The sequence below is a fragment of the Marmota flaviventris genome, chromosome 1 (genome assembly GCF_047511675.1).
Source record: "Marmota flaviventris isolate mMarFla1 chromosome 1, mMarFla1.hap1, whole genome shotgun sequence".
Classification (NCBI taxonomy): Eukaryota; Metazoa; Chordata; class Mammalia; order Rodentia; family Sciuridae; genus Marmota; species Marmota flaviventris.
Genome location: NC_092498.1, coordinates 185,862,031 through 185,879,193, shown reverse-complemented (window position 1 = coordinate 185,879,193; position 17,163 = coordinate 185,862,031). Strand labels below are relative to the sequence as shown.

The 17,163-nt window shown below is 40.4% G+C and overlaps 1 protein-coding gene across 2 annotated transcripts in view; it reads right to left on the bottom strand.

Moving 5' to 3' along the window:
- Nucleotides 1-17,163, bottom strand: part of Rarb (retinoic acid receptor beta) — a 163,345-nt gene that overhangs the window by 123,614 nt on the left and 22,568 nt on the right. For both annotated transcript variants that reach the window (XM_027932017.2, XM_027932019.2), the window contains exon 2: nucleotides 10,704-10,852. In XM_027932017.2, the coding sequence (XP_027787818.1) occupies nucleotides 10,704-10,852 (149 nt within the window). The remainder of the gene's footprint in view (nucleotides 1-10,703; nucleotides 10,853-17,163) is intronic.

Sequence of the window (17,163 nt, the reverse complement as noted above, 5' to 3'; positions counted from 1 at the left end):
CAAAAGAAAAAAATAATGGCAGAAACGATTAGCCCCCACCCTACATCTATTACTTCTTTCCATGATAAGAAGGCTGTACTCAGACACATGGCTGGACATCACCTCCCAGGCGTCTTTGTAATTGTATTGGTCCCTTGAACAGTTTCTTGTCAATGATATAGCATTCTACATAGTGCCTTGAACTGTTAGGTGAGAAAGAAAGAAAATTCCAAAGATTTTGTAGTTGTAAAGGGACACCATACCTTTATTTATTTACTTTTTATGCAGGAGTGAGGACTGAACCCAGTGTCTCACACATGCTAGGTAAGTGCTCTACCACTGAGCCACAACCCCAACCCTTAGAGTGTATTTCTATTTCAGCTAAACCAAACAGAATTGCATTCCATACGTGAAAATGCTTTCAAAACATTGAAGCTATACAAATAGATTTTTATTGTTTCTGTGGTTTTTATACTGATGACAGGTGGGAAGTGAGACGACTACAGGCTCACAGCATTGCCCTGGTAAAGAGAAGGTGAAGAGAGCTAATAAAACAGAAGGGTCATAGCTGGGCATGGTGGCACACGCCTGGAATCCCAACTGCTTGGGAGGCTGATTCAGGATGATCATGAGTTCGAATCCAGCCTGAGCAACTCAGCAAGAACCTGTCTCAAAATAAAAAATAGGAAGGGCTGGGATGTGGCTCAGTGGTTAAATGCCCTTGGGTTCAATCCCTGGTACCAAAATAAAACAAACAAAAAACACAGAAGGGACTTCCCAGATAATTTCACTTCTTTTTACCTCTGTACACAGAAGAAGGGAAAACAGAATGGAAAGTTCTCTATTCCACATCTTCAGTAAAAGGGTCAAAAACAAAGAGGACAGAAACACTCTTCTTCCAAAAATGACTAAAGCATTATCTACAAAGGTATAAATTTTATTTGACTGGAAATGATTTTCAGCTATGATTTCTTTCACTCTCAAAAGTACACTTTAATCTCGGTGACAAAAATAACATTTTCAGGGTTGTTTTTGTTTTCTGGTTTGGTGTTCTTGTAATACAGGGTTACCATGCAATTTTAGTTGATGATCCCTAGGAACTTTGGGAACACAACTGATTTAGTTCCCTACCTACTATTTGCTTGAAATTAGAAAATGAAGTATTGATATTTGGTGATTTTTGTAATTGACCAAAATCTTCATGAAACAGATCCTTAAGACATCTTTGGGAGGTAAGCCATTTTTCAAATTGATGGGTTAGCCATGAATATTGGGAAGTCTTCCTGTACTAGATGACAAGGCAAAAAAACCTTTACCAAAAATTGTAGACCTTTAGTTTGTTTGATATACAAAAGGAGCAAATGAGAGTAATCTAGATGTTTTCAAAATAGCAAACACACAAAGCAAACATATAAACCAGCATTCCTGAACTTTTAACCATAAAAAAACTATAAACCACTTAAAACCACCAATTCAAATAAACTGTTTCACCAGGGCAACATGAGGTGGGGAAAACACAGGGTATCAGACTCATTCAGAATGCACCCTCCACTTCCTGTTTATTCATATACAAGAAAAGGGGGTAGAGCATCCTGCTTTTCTATCCAAAGTGATCTCTCAATTTACAACAAAATTCACGCAGAAGAAAAATGTTTTCTCCTTTGTGGGATTTATCACTAGAAAAGCTAGACTATCATTCCAGCTGTCTTGATGTTCCTGGGTATGGAACTAGATTTCATATGCAGAGATTTTTCTTCTTTAAAACAGAGGCTGCCCACCCCCGCCCTTTTTCTTTGGTACTGGGGATTGAACTCAGGGGCACTGAACCACTGAGTCACATTCCCAGCCGTTTTTAATATTCTATTTAGAGATAAGGTCTCACTGAGTTGCTTAGGGCCTTGCTTTTGCTGAGGCTGGCTTTGAACTCACCATCCTCCGAACTCAGCCTCCTGAGCTGCTGGGATTACAGGCCTGCGCCACTGCACCTGGCCCCACAGTGCTCTTAAGTATATCATTCCAGTTTGCTAACTCTAAGAGTTCTCAAAGAAAACAGCAAAGAGAACATTTCTTTTGCTATAAAGAGTTAACTTTGAGGTAGAAGGCAGAAATGACTAAGAAAATCAGCTGGACTTTGGCCACCAGAGGCCTCATCCTGTTTATAAAATTTCATGAAAGTTTACATGAATGCATCATGCAAACCCTATGTAATTAGATAATAATTTATTATCTAATTGAACAAAATGAATAAAGTTATACTATTGCATCATCATATAATTATATAGGATTTTTACATGTAATGTATAACTCTATTAATTACTGAACACTTAGATTTAATTTATGTTTTAAAAGCACATGCACTGTGGCCCTACTATGTGCCTTACTGGAGACTTGGCTATGGACAGAGAGACTGGCCCCCAGCCCTCCCGGAGTTTGCAGTTTGAGGAGGAGGCTGATATTGAGCAAATGACACAATAACGTTTTTGATTATGATAAGTGCTACAAAGGTGAACAGAAAATGTAAAAGAAACAAACTCAAGCTGGGGTTCCAGAGGCTTCCTTAGGGAAATGAGAATGAGTCCTTTTGAATGTCTGGTGCATTGCCTGGTGGTTTACACAGAACATCAACACAATGGCCTTTCCATTCTGTCACATAATTCTTCCTAGGCTGTTTCATTCTAAATTCTCTTAACTTCCTGCCTCGCCTTCAACTCATTTTTTTTTTTTAATGATACCAGGGATTGAACCCAGGGCACTTAACTACAGAGCCACATCCCCAACATCCCCCTCTGTCCTTTATTTTATCTAGAGACAGGGTCTCCCAGAGTTGCTCAGGGCCTCTCTAATTTGCTAAGGTTGGCTTTGAACTTATGATCCTCCTGCCTCCGCCTCCTAAGCCATTGATATTATAGAAGTGCACCACTGCGCAAGCCCTGCCTTCAATTCTTGCCTGGACCACTCCTTTCCCCTACCCCATGTGGAAAGTGCCACACAGCTATAAATTCAACTTTTCTGTACAGCCACCACTGAATGAATCAGAGGAATCCAAGGCTCTTTCTTGGTACCCACCACCACTCTTCCACCATTCAGTTAGCAAATACTTATGGTGGGTCAGCCATCTGACAGGCACTGTTCTGGGTACTTTCTAGGCACTGGGACATAACACTGGGAACAAAATGCCCCCAAATATTCCATTTCTATGTCCTAAAGCCTGCTTCAATACAATTGATAAACCAGGGAATGAAGCCGTTCTCCACTGATGGCCAAGTTTGGGGTGTCTGAGGGGACCTCCTGACTGTGATCCAAGGACTATCCACAATAATGAACTAGAGGGAGGGTTTCATGATCCAGCTTAGCACACGGACACCATCATGTTTTTGTTAGTCTTTAATAATGTTAGATGGTTAGTGGGGCTCAGTACTGTAGCGAACCCCTAAACAGAAACAACTCTTAGGGTGAGGAAAGCTGTTCTCCCAACAGAGCATGATGTTCATGTTTATCCATGCCAGTTCTTAAAAATGTAGTTTTAAATGGCCTTGGTCAAATAAAATCACTAAGCACATTTATCGTATTTAATAGAAGTTCTAAAATTAAGTGCAGACATCCATCTTGCTGATTGAAAACCTTTTTGTGAGGGAACATTCTACTTGCTGCCTGCCAGGAAAATCCTGCCCAGCAGCCCAACACTGTCACGGGGATGGGGTCCTCGTTCTCCTCAGAGGCAAGAAAACAAAGGCTCAGAAGAGAAAATGGACAGAATTAGCCCTGAGGGACTGAGGGGGCTGGAGTTAAATCTTAAAGGCTGCTTTAAATAGAAGGCTACCAATGTGACCTGTGGCAGCATTTCCTCTATGCCCTTGTGGAGATGCCCCATCATGGTGGGGGTGGGGGTGGGGCTGCCTGCTAACTGTCCCTTCTAGGGACACACTGCCTTGCAAGCTCTTCTCTTTTGGATCTTTTGTTGCAAAGATGTCACTTCTTTTGAGATGATCAAGGTGATGGGGCGTTTCCGTCTGTTCCTACCTGTTTTTGGTGGCCCCTGAAAGCCCTGACCATAACACACCAAGGCTTCCTACCTCCTGTTTGAAAGCAAGTGACCCAGTGGGGTGTTTCAACGCAGGTTCAGAAATTCAACCCCAGCTCTAGCAAAGGGCAAGTTCTTAAACTTCTCTAAACCTCAAACTTCCTTACTAACAAAATGGGGGTCTGAAAGCCTACCTTGCAAAGCAGCTATTAGAATTAAAGGACTGTAGGTATAAAAATGCTCAAATGCCTGGGAAAGTGGAGATAATCAGTAAGGGTAGTTTTATGCTTCCCCTACTCCACACACAGGCTTGCAAACAGCGGGACTGCAACCCGGGACAAGCCATCCCTAACCAGAAATCAGTGCACCTACGGGGGTGCACTGTGTGTGTTTGTGTTTGGCATGGAATGGGGTTCAAGCTTGTAGATTTGCTAAGACCCAGAAAAGTCAATCAATAGACACAGCTGGTAGAGGTAGAAATGACCCTAGAATTCATGGGACCTAAAATGTGTCATCTAGTTTCTTCTCAGCCATAAGATTCTACCTACTCCTATGAAATCCAATACCACTCAACTTTTTCTTTATCAGACCATGTTGTTAATTTTCTTCCAAACTGACCATCTGTCCCTGGTATGAGACAGCAAGTTCAAAGTTCCTCTAAGGAACTTTCTTGTGCTCACTAGAACCTGACCTAGGCCCTGAAACCTGGTGGGTCTTCAACATAGAAATGCTAAAAGGTGACTGAATGGTGAACACAGTTGTAAGAGACTTGCCCATGAAACTAGAGAATAATAGAAGACCGTGAATAATTACAGGTCTGATCTGGTAGGCTCACCTTTTGCAAGGTAATTTTGTCACTAGTCCCCCTACCACACAGGCTGTTTCTCCAACCACTGAATCTAGGTTCAGTCATGTAATTGCTTTGGTCAAGAGGACACAGCAAATGCACTGCAAACAGAGGCTGAACACTGTTTGCACATTCATGGTGGCCTTCTCTCTGGTGGGAACTCACTGACCACCAGTGAACAAACCCAGGTGAGGCTAGTGGTGAGCAGCAACTTTGGGGAGGAATCAGGAATCTAACCAAGGACCCAGTCAGGTGAGTGAGGACATCATAGATCATGTGATCCAAGCCCAGCCAGTGAAGATAAGAACACTGCCCAATACTGTAATCCAGGTCCAAGATAGTTAGTCAATAAGTATTTAGGTTATTTGCCAAGCAGGAAAAGCTAACTGATACAGTAGCTTATAGTATGCATTCTAAAAATCATTCCTAAGTGGGATGCCAGTTGTTTCTGGAAGTAACTCAATTAAAGGAAATCATAAATTTTTCTGATGTTGGATGATGAAAAAGTACACATTGAGTGTAAATGAGGGGAAAAAGGAATGACCAGACAGTGAGAGTGGTCTTGAGTCTACCAAGTCATGAGCCTTGGGCAGGTATGCATCGACTCTTTTTGTAGTGAGGAGGGGTTCAGCAATTCCAGGCCTATGGAAGCACAAAAACCAGCTGGCCTGCCATCTGTCACATGAGCCCTTTGGGCTACCAGCTTCTGAGAGTTAGAAACTGTGAGATGGAACATAACATCATGTACTATGGTGGAGGCCAGAGAACCACACCCCAAGCACCAAACTTGGCCCATTGCTTGTCTTCATAGGTAAACTTTTACTGGAATACAACCACACCCACTCTTCTGCACCATATTTATGGCTCTCTTCCTGCCACAATGGCAGCGTTGAGTCATTATGATAGAGGCCATAATGGCCCTCAAAGCCTAAAATGTTTACCCTATGGATTTCTGCAGAAATGATTTGCCAATCCCTGTTCTATGAGGATCCAGGGAGGCTCAGGTTGGGTCTTAACTTGAGTCTTGAATGAAAGACACGCAGTGTGTTTTCCTTTCTTTTTTTTTTTTTTTTTTTTTTTCTTCTTTTTTTTAAATTTTGCATAAAGGAACAAGGAAATGCTGAAAGAACATTATGCGAAGAGTACTAAGATTAGAACTGATGTTACCACACCGTGTGCAAAAGTAATTATTCTAAATTAATGCTAATACATATAATAGTTGTTATATGTCAGCTACTATTCTATAGGCCTTATACATAGTAACTAATTTTATGCTCACAACAATACAGTGAGGGAGGTGACATTATCTCGATTTTTCGAGATGAGAAGAGAGAGACAGAAAATTTATGATGCTTGGCCAAGGTCACCAAGCAAAAAAAAAAAAAAATAGCCTACCTAGGGTTCAACTGGTGTTCTCAGGCTAGATTCTACACTCTTTGGAAGCTGAGAAAATAGAAGTGTAAAATATGATTAAGGACAAAATTGTGCATAAATTTTAGCTCTGAGTAATGAAACTGTTTCCTAAAGACACATGATTTTATTTTATATTGTCTTAATTTATTTTTTATTATCTTATTATTTTATTTCTAACATTGCTTTATGATTTTATATTGCCAAGCCTTCCTGGCTAACCACACTACATGTTCATTTTATGTACTCTTTGTGCCCTGCATAAAAAAGAAACTGCCATTGCTCAGCTGGAAATCCCCTAAACGGGACATCCCAAGGGCGTGTCTAGAGGTTATGTTGCCATGGTGATGTTGTGTCAATACAGCAACCACTGACCATTCCCAGAGGTGAACCACAACCCATTCATTAAATTCTGACCATCATCATATGTCTGAAACAGTGGCTGAGATTACCACCTGGTCCCTAGGAAGATGAAAGGTTCTCTTTCCCAAATAATGGTCAATAACGTCATCCTGGTTATGACAGGCAGAAGCCACTGTATGCATTACTACTTCTCTTTCTTTTTCAGGGGTGGGGGGAGTCAGGGACTGAACTCAGGGGCACTCAACCTCTGAGCCACATCCCCAGCCCTGTTTTGTATTTTATTTAGAGACAAGGTCTCACTGAGTTGCTTAGCGCCTTATTGCTGACGCCAGCTTTGAACTCCTGATCCTCCTGCTTCAGTCTCCCAAGTCACTGGGATTATAGGCATGTGCCACCATACCCTGCTTATGCATTGCTTCTTGAAGATATATTGTGAGTTCTGTTTGGGAGTCCTACTTTAAAGAAAAGGCTCCTAGACCAGAGTAGTCACCTGGAGTCTCCAGACAAAGGTTCGACCAGCATCAGGGGCTCACTACTGCATCTGCTAGTTGCTCAAAATGATATCATGCATGTGGCCCACTGTAAATATCACATTAAACATAGGGAAATTTTCAAAAGAAAAGTTGCTTCTTCATCATGACCCTATTATTACAAGGGAGAGAGGCCAAATAGTCTTCAATAGGATTAACTTTTTACAGACTAACAGAGCACTGATTGATATATATTTTCTCAAGACATTTTGGATATGTGTATCAAACACCTTAAAAAATGTACAAAACCACTTTGAAAGGCCATTTCTACTAATTTACCTCATGGAAATTATCAGAGGTACACTGAAAGGCATATACCTAAGGTATTATTTATAAAAGAGTCAAATTAGAAGCACCCTAATTGTATAACAATATTAGCTAACCAAATTATAACCATAAATAATTACATTAATTGTGTGACCATAAAAAACAGTTGTCTAACTTTTAATAATGAGATGTTATTAAACTTCAAAAAGCAGGTTAAAAACTAATATACAACAAAAAATCCTATTTTTATATATATTTTTAAAACAACATGCAAATACTCATAGAAAGACTGAATTTTAACAGGGGTTTTCTTTCAAGTTTTTTGTTTATATATATATATATATATATATATATATATATATATATATATATATATATATATATAAAATAAACTCTTCATTGTGTGGTACTTTTTAAAAATAATCCATAAGATTATATTTTATACTTTTAAAAGGTGTATGTCTTTCTTTAGCTGCTATATTACACTTTGACTTTCCCATGTGTTTAAGTTTTGTGATTTTTTTTTCTTTCACTATATATTCCCAGAAGTAAAAATGCAGACTAAGTCTTTCTCCACAACCAGGAGGAAAGGCATTCAGGAGTCCAGAGGCCCACCAACAACACAAAAATTATCAATTTCAACATCTGGCTGGAGAACTCATCTGATCTGGCTGGGTCTTTGGTTCTGTTAAAAAGATATACCATCCTGTGTCTCTGGACCACTTCACCGAGTTTATCCAAGTTGTTTGTGCTGGTATGGGTTTTGTTTTTGTTGGGGTTTTTCCTAGAGTCAGAATCCCAAAGAAACCAAGAGGTCAGAGAACGAGCCGGGGGGGGCTGATGGAAATGGTCTGCAAGTACAGCTCACACTGCACGACCTGGCATCTGTCATGAGGGAGGTCACATTGGATCGTTTCTTTCCCCAGGACATCATGGGAGTAGGGAGACGGAGAAACAACACACCATTCTCAGATTTCTGAGAGGACATGAGATGAATTAAAAGTTTGGGGAAATAAAGAAGCATCTTTTCATCTGGCTTTTGAATGAACACCAGAAAATGGTTTATTTATAAGTTCATAGAACATGGACAAAATGAACTAGCATCCTGCTGAGGCCTTCCCAAATTTCAGGATACATTTAATTAGATACAGCTAAGGGGTACCAATCATAGAACGATAATTAGAGGCACTTGCTTTTTAGCCAATACCAATCAGCTTCCCAGGTAACTCTTCTATCTACCACACTGAAAGCTACTGGAAGAAAAAAATTCCTTTCAAAAGACCCTCACAATCCCAGGGGGTGAAAGGTGTTCCTAAGTCTTCCATGAATTTCTCCAAGCTAGCATGACCCTGTAAAATAATACATATTTATCTAAATGATTTGAAAGGAAGGGGAAAAGTCCCATAATTACTTTGAAGGGTTGAGTGAAATTTACACATTTGTTCAGCCTATATCTTTTTTTTTTAACACTATACCTTTATTATTTATTTATTTATTCATATGTGGTGCTGAGAATCGAACCCAGTGCCTCACATGTGCTAGGCAATTGCTTTACCATTGAGCCACAGCCCGGCCCGGCCTATATCTTTATTGCTCTCTATTTGCCAGATTATGTGTGAGGTCCTGGGCAACAGGTCTCTACCCACTTGCTAGGGTCTCTACCCACTTGCGTTCACAGGAATTAGACATGGAGTCAGAGAGACTGAATAAAAAATGGCCCCTACTTTCCTCCCTCTATGGCCATTCCCCTTATACTGTGACTTTGAAGCTCCTCCCGCTATAGAATTCTCACCCATTGAATCTAGACTGACATTAAGACTCGCTTTGGCTACTTGACATGGCAGAAAGGCTAGTGGGTTGCTTCTGCATCGAGGCCCTTGTGTGCTTCTCCTCTGGAAACCTGCCTTTACCAATAACATAGGCCAGCCCACATAGAAGAGAGATGAGGCTCCCTGCCAATTGCATCCCCAGAAGCAGAACTGACTAGCTAACCTGCAGCTGACCAGAGAAACATGGTGCAGCATAGCTGAGACCAGATCAGCCACCTAAACACGCCTGGCCCAAACTGCCAATGCATACAGTCAAAAGCTAAATAAAAGACTGCTGTCTTGCCAGGCGTGGTGGTGCACACCTGTAATCCCAGCACTCAGTAGGCTGAGGCAGGAGGATCACCAGTTCAAAGCCAATCTCAGGAACTTAGCAAGGCCCTAAGCAACTCAGGGAGACCCTATTTCTAAATACAATATAATAAAGAGCTAAAGATGGGACTCAGTGGTTAAATGCCCCTGGGTTCAATCTCCAGTAAAGACTGCTTTCTTAACTCATCAAGGTTTAGCCTTTTTTTTTTTTTTTTTTTTTTTAAATACAACAGGTCCTAACTAACACATACAGCAAGGGAGAAAGTGCTAATTCTGATAAGCCAAAGAGAAAAGCTGCGAAGCGTGTGTAATATTACTCCAACATGTTAACAACTACAAATGAATCATGCAATTTAGATGTATAAACAACAGAGCTGAGAAGCCATCCAGAGAGGACTTAAGTTATATATGTCTAGGAAAGGGCTGAGTCAAGACAGCCGAGGTTCCTTTGATAAACTTTAATATAGATGAGTTGAATTTGCCTATGAGTCATTTTCTTTCTTTCTTTCTCTTGTAAAAAAAACACAAGCTCTTTCACTCAATTAAGCCTGTTGGACTTGATAACAATTGTCTAGCTTGATTCAAAGCAGCCATATCCTCTCTGACACATGTTCAGCCTCCAGTACTCTGTAGGCAGGAACTTTAAATCCAACTCTCCTGAATTTATGACACACATACAGTAGCAAGTCCCTAAAGGCTGAAAATCAAACTGTAATTCAAAGGCCACAGGGCTGAGGAAACAGCCAGGAGATAAATCCCAATTTCAACCTTGGATTGTCTGCAAGTTGATTCAGCCGGCTGTCAGTCATATTTAAAAATAAAATAAAACTACAAAGATACCAGATGGCATGTTCTAAAAAGAAACAGGATGATGCTTTTCAGGACTCCTTCAAAAGGTTCTTATCGTCTAAAAAGAACTGCTATGTGGGGTGTTTTCAGGGCCTTAGAATCTTTAACCCCAATCAGTCATTTGCAGATGTAAAGAGATACAAGGAAGCAGGGAAAACCATCAAATGCAATCTAACCCATGGTGCTGACTGGAGGTGACCTTACAGATGTCCAAGTGGCCCATTTCTGGAGCTGAGTAGATCACCTCCTGAGCACTTGCAGAATGAGAGCTCCTGAGGCACATGGGCATGAGTACTCACCTTACAGCCCTCACACGCGCTGACCCCATAGTGGTACCCTGATGATTTGTCCTGGCAGACGAAACAGGGCTTATACACTCGAGGCGGGGGAAGTGGAGACGGAGGGCTCGGGACCAGTTCCTCAGAGCTGGTACTCTGTGTTTCAATCGCTGCAATGGAGATGGGGTGGGGAGAGAAAAAAGAGAAAACGCATTTCAGTTCCTTTATTTTTCATCAGTGAACTCACATGCCTCTGCCCCAAGTTCAGCAATAACACTAAGCAGGGATACTCCCATAAAAACAGCTGTCACTATAGGCCTAGCAGTAGTGACACTGACATTGATGTGGTCTCCTATGGTTTACAGAGCAATCTCATGCATCTCTAATCTGAAGTTCATCAGTGCAATGTGGGGGTGATGATTTTTAATCACCAATTTATCCTCAAAAGAAACTGAAACTCAGAGAGGGCAGGGACTTTTCCTAGATCAGCAGAGCCAAGGCCTGAATCCAGATCTTTTCACTACCGTCCTTCAGAGTTTTCTACTCTTCTGTTTCATCTAACTTCTGCCTCATGGAGTCTCAAAGGACTTGTCTGATCTATGCTCACTTAACCAAAGTTAATTTCCTTAAGGGGTAAAAAAAAAAAAAAAATGAAGAAAATGCCTAGCCTGGTCATTCTATGAGTATTTGGCAAGGGTTTTTAACAAGCAGATGTAGCTGAACTCCATGGATAGCAACATCAGTAAGACCTCTGCTTAGTAAGAATGGTCTTTGGGCCAGAAGCATCAGCATCATTTCAGAGCTTATTAGAAACCATAGTATCAGGCATATGAAATAAAAGTTTGCATTTTAACAAAACACCAGGTGTCTGCATGCACAATTCATGTTTTTCAAGTAGTGGGTTATACCTAATAATGGCACAGAGGGGCATGACTCACTTCCGCTTATGTTGCTATTTATTCTAGATCTAAAAGTAAATCTAGTTTAAACTACAAGAGCCCCCATTTCATTATCTAACCACCCAAATTCCATGGGATATGGGAATTCACAGAACTTAGACCAAAGTGTCCTCCCATCCTTATTCTCTAGGCTTATATTCAAAGTCAAAGCAAGAACAGGCACTATTCCTATTGCTGGCCAAAAAAAAAAAAAAAAAAGTCATAAAACATGTAGATGGTAAATAAAAGCGAACAAATAACGTTCCAGAATCTTCCAGTCTCCCAATCATTTTACAATATACAGAATATTTCTCACGGTACCAAAGTTGCTCCCCTGCTTGTAATTAGCCAGATTTGATATTTTACTATTTTCTCCCGTAGCTAAACTTTTACCAAGTCAGGCCAACCAAAGAACAACCAAAGAGTATCTTCTTAATCCATCCCCACCTCAGTACCCAGCTCCTACACCAAGCCAGTAGTCACCTCAACTACTACAATAGCCTCTTCATTGGCCTCCCTGGGTCTGCACTTGGTACCCTAAGGGACATTCTTTAAACAAGCAGTTGAGATCATTATTCAAAAGTTAAAATTGGCCAGGCATGATGGTGCCCTTCTGTAATCCCAGGGGTTTAGGAGGCTGAGGCAGGAGGAGCCCAGGTTCAAAGCCAGCCTCAGCAATTTATCGAGCCCCTAAATAACTTAAGGAGACCCTATCTCAAAATTCAAAAATAAAAAGGGCTGGGATGTGGCTCAGTTGTTCGTGAGCACCCCTGGGTTCAATCCCTGATGCCAAAGAAAAAAGAAAAAGTTGAAATTTATCTCTCTCACTTGGCTATCTAAAACCCCCTATCAGTCACTGATCCCATACAAGTCAAACTCCTTACTATGTTCTACAATGCTTTTCATAACATGACCCCTTATCAACATCACTGCATCCAATGATTCCCCTCATTTACTGAGTTCTAAATAATTGGCTTCTATTCTATCTGTTGAATAGGCCAAGCTCTTAATCAATTTGAGACTACTGTACTGCATCTAGGTGAGGTGGCCTTTCCCTATAGTTCCAGCAAAACCCTGTCTCAAACACGTAAATAAATAAATAGATAAATAAATAAATAAGAGCATTGTACCAACAATTTACCCTACCTGGAAATTCTAAGACCTTCACATATCTGGTTATTTTTTTTTATCTCTTAGATCTCAGAGCAAATGTCACCTTCTCAGAGATGATTTCTGTAATTAAAATGCCCTTCTGAGGTTGGGGGAATAGTTCAATGCTAGAGTATATACTTAGCATGTGTGAGACCATGGGTTCAATCCCCAGGCCAAGACAGAAATGACAGAAAATGCTCCTTCCACTCCCCAACACTCTATCCCATTATTTTATCTTTCTTTTTTTAACACCTTAACTATTGTCCAAATTCAGAAAGTTTACCTGCATATTATATTCTATACCTGCCCCCCACCCACCCACCCACACACACACTAAATATGAATTTCATGAGGCTAAGAAACCTACCCACCTGTTTACAACCATGTTCTCAGACTAAAAGAGGTCCTAGCACACAGCAGATAATCAATAAATATTTGCTGAATTAATTCATAAACTTTTCCCTTTTCTTTCTCATTTCAAGTAGTTAAATGATAAAATTAGAAATCAAATAGCTCTCTTATACTCATTTGCTTCCTTAAAAAAGTAATTAATTAGTCCTTTGGAACAGAATCAAGTATAATTATAGTATTTTCATAATTCAGAAGATTCTTGGAATGAATTCATTGGAGCAATGCAGGTCCTAGTAGATAAATCTACTACAGTCTTTATTAGTTAGATCCAAGAAATTTGAGACTAAGACACCAATCTCAGGTGCATATTACTCTTGGCAACTAGAAGCCCTGATCTGAATATTGTGGTACAGAGATGCCAAGTGTTCACAGAAGGGTGGCTTCTGAGATGTCACTAAAGCTCACCAGCTCTCCAGCTGTAAATGCAAAAGCGCTCCTCATGCTGAGCTAATCAGCTTCACTGAAAGCAACAAGAAAACACTACTTGTTAAAATTAAAAAGCGATATACCGATCATAGCTAAAATCCAATAAATTTCACACAATCACCCACACTCTTTCACTCAGAGACACCCACTATGATCATCTCCATACACATCCTGCCAGACTCTTTCTCTTGCACAGAAAAGTTGTTTTGCTTGTTTACTAAAGTGGAATTACCCTAAGGTTGTTTGAGATGTTAACTTATGATGCCGTGAGTTCATTTCCTTGTCAAAAAATATTTTTCCTGCAAAAAATTCCATTGTAATGAGTATCTTTGTAGCTGATCTCAGCACGTCTTATGATAAATTTTCAGAGGTGGAATTATTAAAAAGAATGCTATTTCAAAACTATTTTGTTAGGTTTTATTTCACGTTGATAAACTGACTTCTAGAAAGACTGGCAATTTACACTCCTCCTATCGACATGAGTGAGTCCCTCGCTATATCCTCCCAAATCTTTGGGGTTGGTTTGATTTGTGTGCTTCTACTTTCACTCGTATGTGTCAACGGCTCTGACAGAGCCATGTCATCACCACTATGATCAATCCTGCATTGTGTTATTCACAGAAACAAGGTGTGTGTGGCGGGGGAGGAGGGTAATGTTCTACTCGCTCCTGTAGAACAGCTAATCTGGCTTGTCTAGGAAAGTTGTAAATAGATTTCTGTTAGGGCTGGGTTCAGCTGTCAAGAGTTATGCCCTGAATTTTAAAAGTGGGTGGTAATTTCCATAAATATGCCACTTCAAATACAGGCACTAAGGAGAGTCCAGCACTTCCTCCCTCCTAAAAGAGAGGACACAGAATTGTGGGCAATGGATGGCCCAAGAAATTCAGGGCACAGGACACAAAAAGGCAGAGGCTTATAGGACATCAAAACCCCCAAAACATTATATTTATTTACACACACACACACACACACACACACACATACACATACACATACACACGTATTTTTTTTCCTTTTTCCTTCAGTGCTGGGGATGGAACCCAGGGACTTACACATGCTAGGCAAGCACTCTACCACCGAGCTACATCTCCAGCCTGACATTTTACAAAGGTTGGTAAAAGCCTTTTTCTAGAGACGAGAGTCATTTGTAACACATGAATGAATCCAGAGGGCTTTTCCTAAACAGATGCTGTGAATGAAAATGTCCTGTTGTAAGCAATCAATGGTGAGAACCCTGGACTTTTAAGGCTATGGTGAGTTCACCAGTAATGCTATGGGCTTTCCCATATTAGTACAATGGAGTATCAAACTGTTTCTGTGTTCCACTGTTTATTTCACTGACTAATATGCTAGGCGTTGTGTTATATGCTATGGAAAGTGCATGGTATAATCCCTCATCCTGACAAGTTCCACCTAATAGAGAATAAACCAACGATTAGAATATAATAAAGTGGTTCCCGATGTGGTTTCACATTAGATCTTCCTGGGGAGCTTTTAAATCATCTATTGCCCAAGTTATATCTTAGACCTCTTGTCTGGGGAATGGGAGTCTGTTCTTCAAAAATTCATTACCACAACAGAATGAATTGGACATAATTTTCCTATGTTCATACATGCACAACCAAAAAAAAAAAAAAAACATGGGAAGCTATACTTCATGTATGTATGATATGTCAAAGTACATCTACTGTCATGTATAACTGAAAATAACAAATAAAAAAATTTAAAAATTTAATGACTCAGACTAGGGGGTACTCAAAAACTTGAAAAAAAAAATTCATTCCCACATGAATCCAAATTGAGAGTTGGTAATCACTGATATAAGGATAGGGAACTACAGGCCTGTTCAGCTCAGGAGAAATCAAAGGAGGCTTCCCAGAGCAGGTGATGGGGCCATGCTCTGAAGGATGAGTTGGTTCTTCCTATTGTGTTTTGTAATTTAAATCCTACAAATGCGATTAAAGAATCCAATGCAAAAACAAACAAAAAAATCTTACATATACCTAGTAACAGTGATCTTCAAAAAAGTTTTCCCACTGATGGTAAAGAATTAAATATTTAGCTATACATATTCAGATATGGTCCTCAGAATTGGCAGTCTACGGTCCTTTATTTCTTCGATGTGTCACATAACTATGAAAATAATACAAGGCCAAAAAGAGAAAAGAAAAAAAAAATTCAGTGGTGTAGTCAGATCACCAATGCTGGCCTCGGGATAACATGCCAAGACAAGTTCTATAATTACAACCAGGATATGGCAGCAAGATAAAAGATTTGTACTTCAATGCAATCTCTTGCCTCTTTAGTAATGTAGCAAAAACATACTCTGACCAAGTTTATTAGAAATCCTCTTCCCTGCTGTCTCCTCCTCCCTGAATAAAGACAGTGGGAAACACAGTGGGGGGCCAGCCAGTGACTCCCCTTTCTCTGGGCATTTTTGGTACTTAAGGTAGATACAGAGAGCTCTGCCATTGATCTGTTCGCTGTCATCCTGCTTAAATCAATAATCTATTAGTCCCTTTAAATTAGAGTTAGATTCATCAAATGCCCTTGAGAGGCCTCAAACATTCTGTTCCTTATTCCAGGCAAGCACAATCAGTCTATGGAATGATAAAATTTTTGCTCAAAAACTCTGCCGGCTCAGCAGACAATGTGTTCTGTATTAGCTCATTCAGCGATCTCAGGCAGGCCAAAAAGGCAGTTTTGAGACTTCCCAGGGGGAAAAGAGCCTTGTGTCATTCAATAAAACAACTGCACTCCCGCCATCCTGATGTGATTTCAGTTTGGGGAAGCAGTCTTTGAGGAATAATTCGGATCTGCTTTTCGCCTCCTGTTTTTATTTATTTCCTTGCTTACTTATTGACTTATTCAGTTCTGTTTGGCAACTGCTTCCCCCAATAAGCAGAGGTTCCAACGTGGTACTCAAATGGCTAACCAGATGGGCGGCCTTGCTTGGTCAGGGCATGGCCAAGACAGTGGTACTTCTGTACCTCGGGTGAGCTCCACGCTTAGCTCTGTGGGTCGCTGCCCAGAGCAGCGTCAGCAGCTGAGATGCTGAGAGGGCATCTCTGTGCTGCATGCCTGGGAATCGTGAGCCTTCAGGAAATCCACAGCAAACAAACCTACACCTGCAAAAGCTCCTGGCCCACATTTAAACCTCTCAGCCCCACAACACAGATGACAGTCACTGAAGAGTTCACAGCTAGAGTCACCTTCCTTAGTCATGGACCCTGTTTGCCTTTAACTCAAAGTTCCTCAAAGTATGGTCCAGACCAGCAGCAGATTTTTTACAGGTGGAGAGACAGACACAGGCTTTCAGTGATTTTCAGGCCATCCACGATGGAGGACCATGACATACTTTCTCCCACTCCCCCATCCCTCATGGATTGATTGAATTCAACAAAAATGAGTTTCTAGAAGAAAGGCAATGAGGAAAAAAGCAAGATGTCCATAGCACAAACTCCTCCTTTGGTTTTAAAATTATATTTGACAGACATAGAATTCATCTATGAAATTGCTATAAAAGTTTCAAAACACTTGCTCTCAATTTCTGC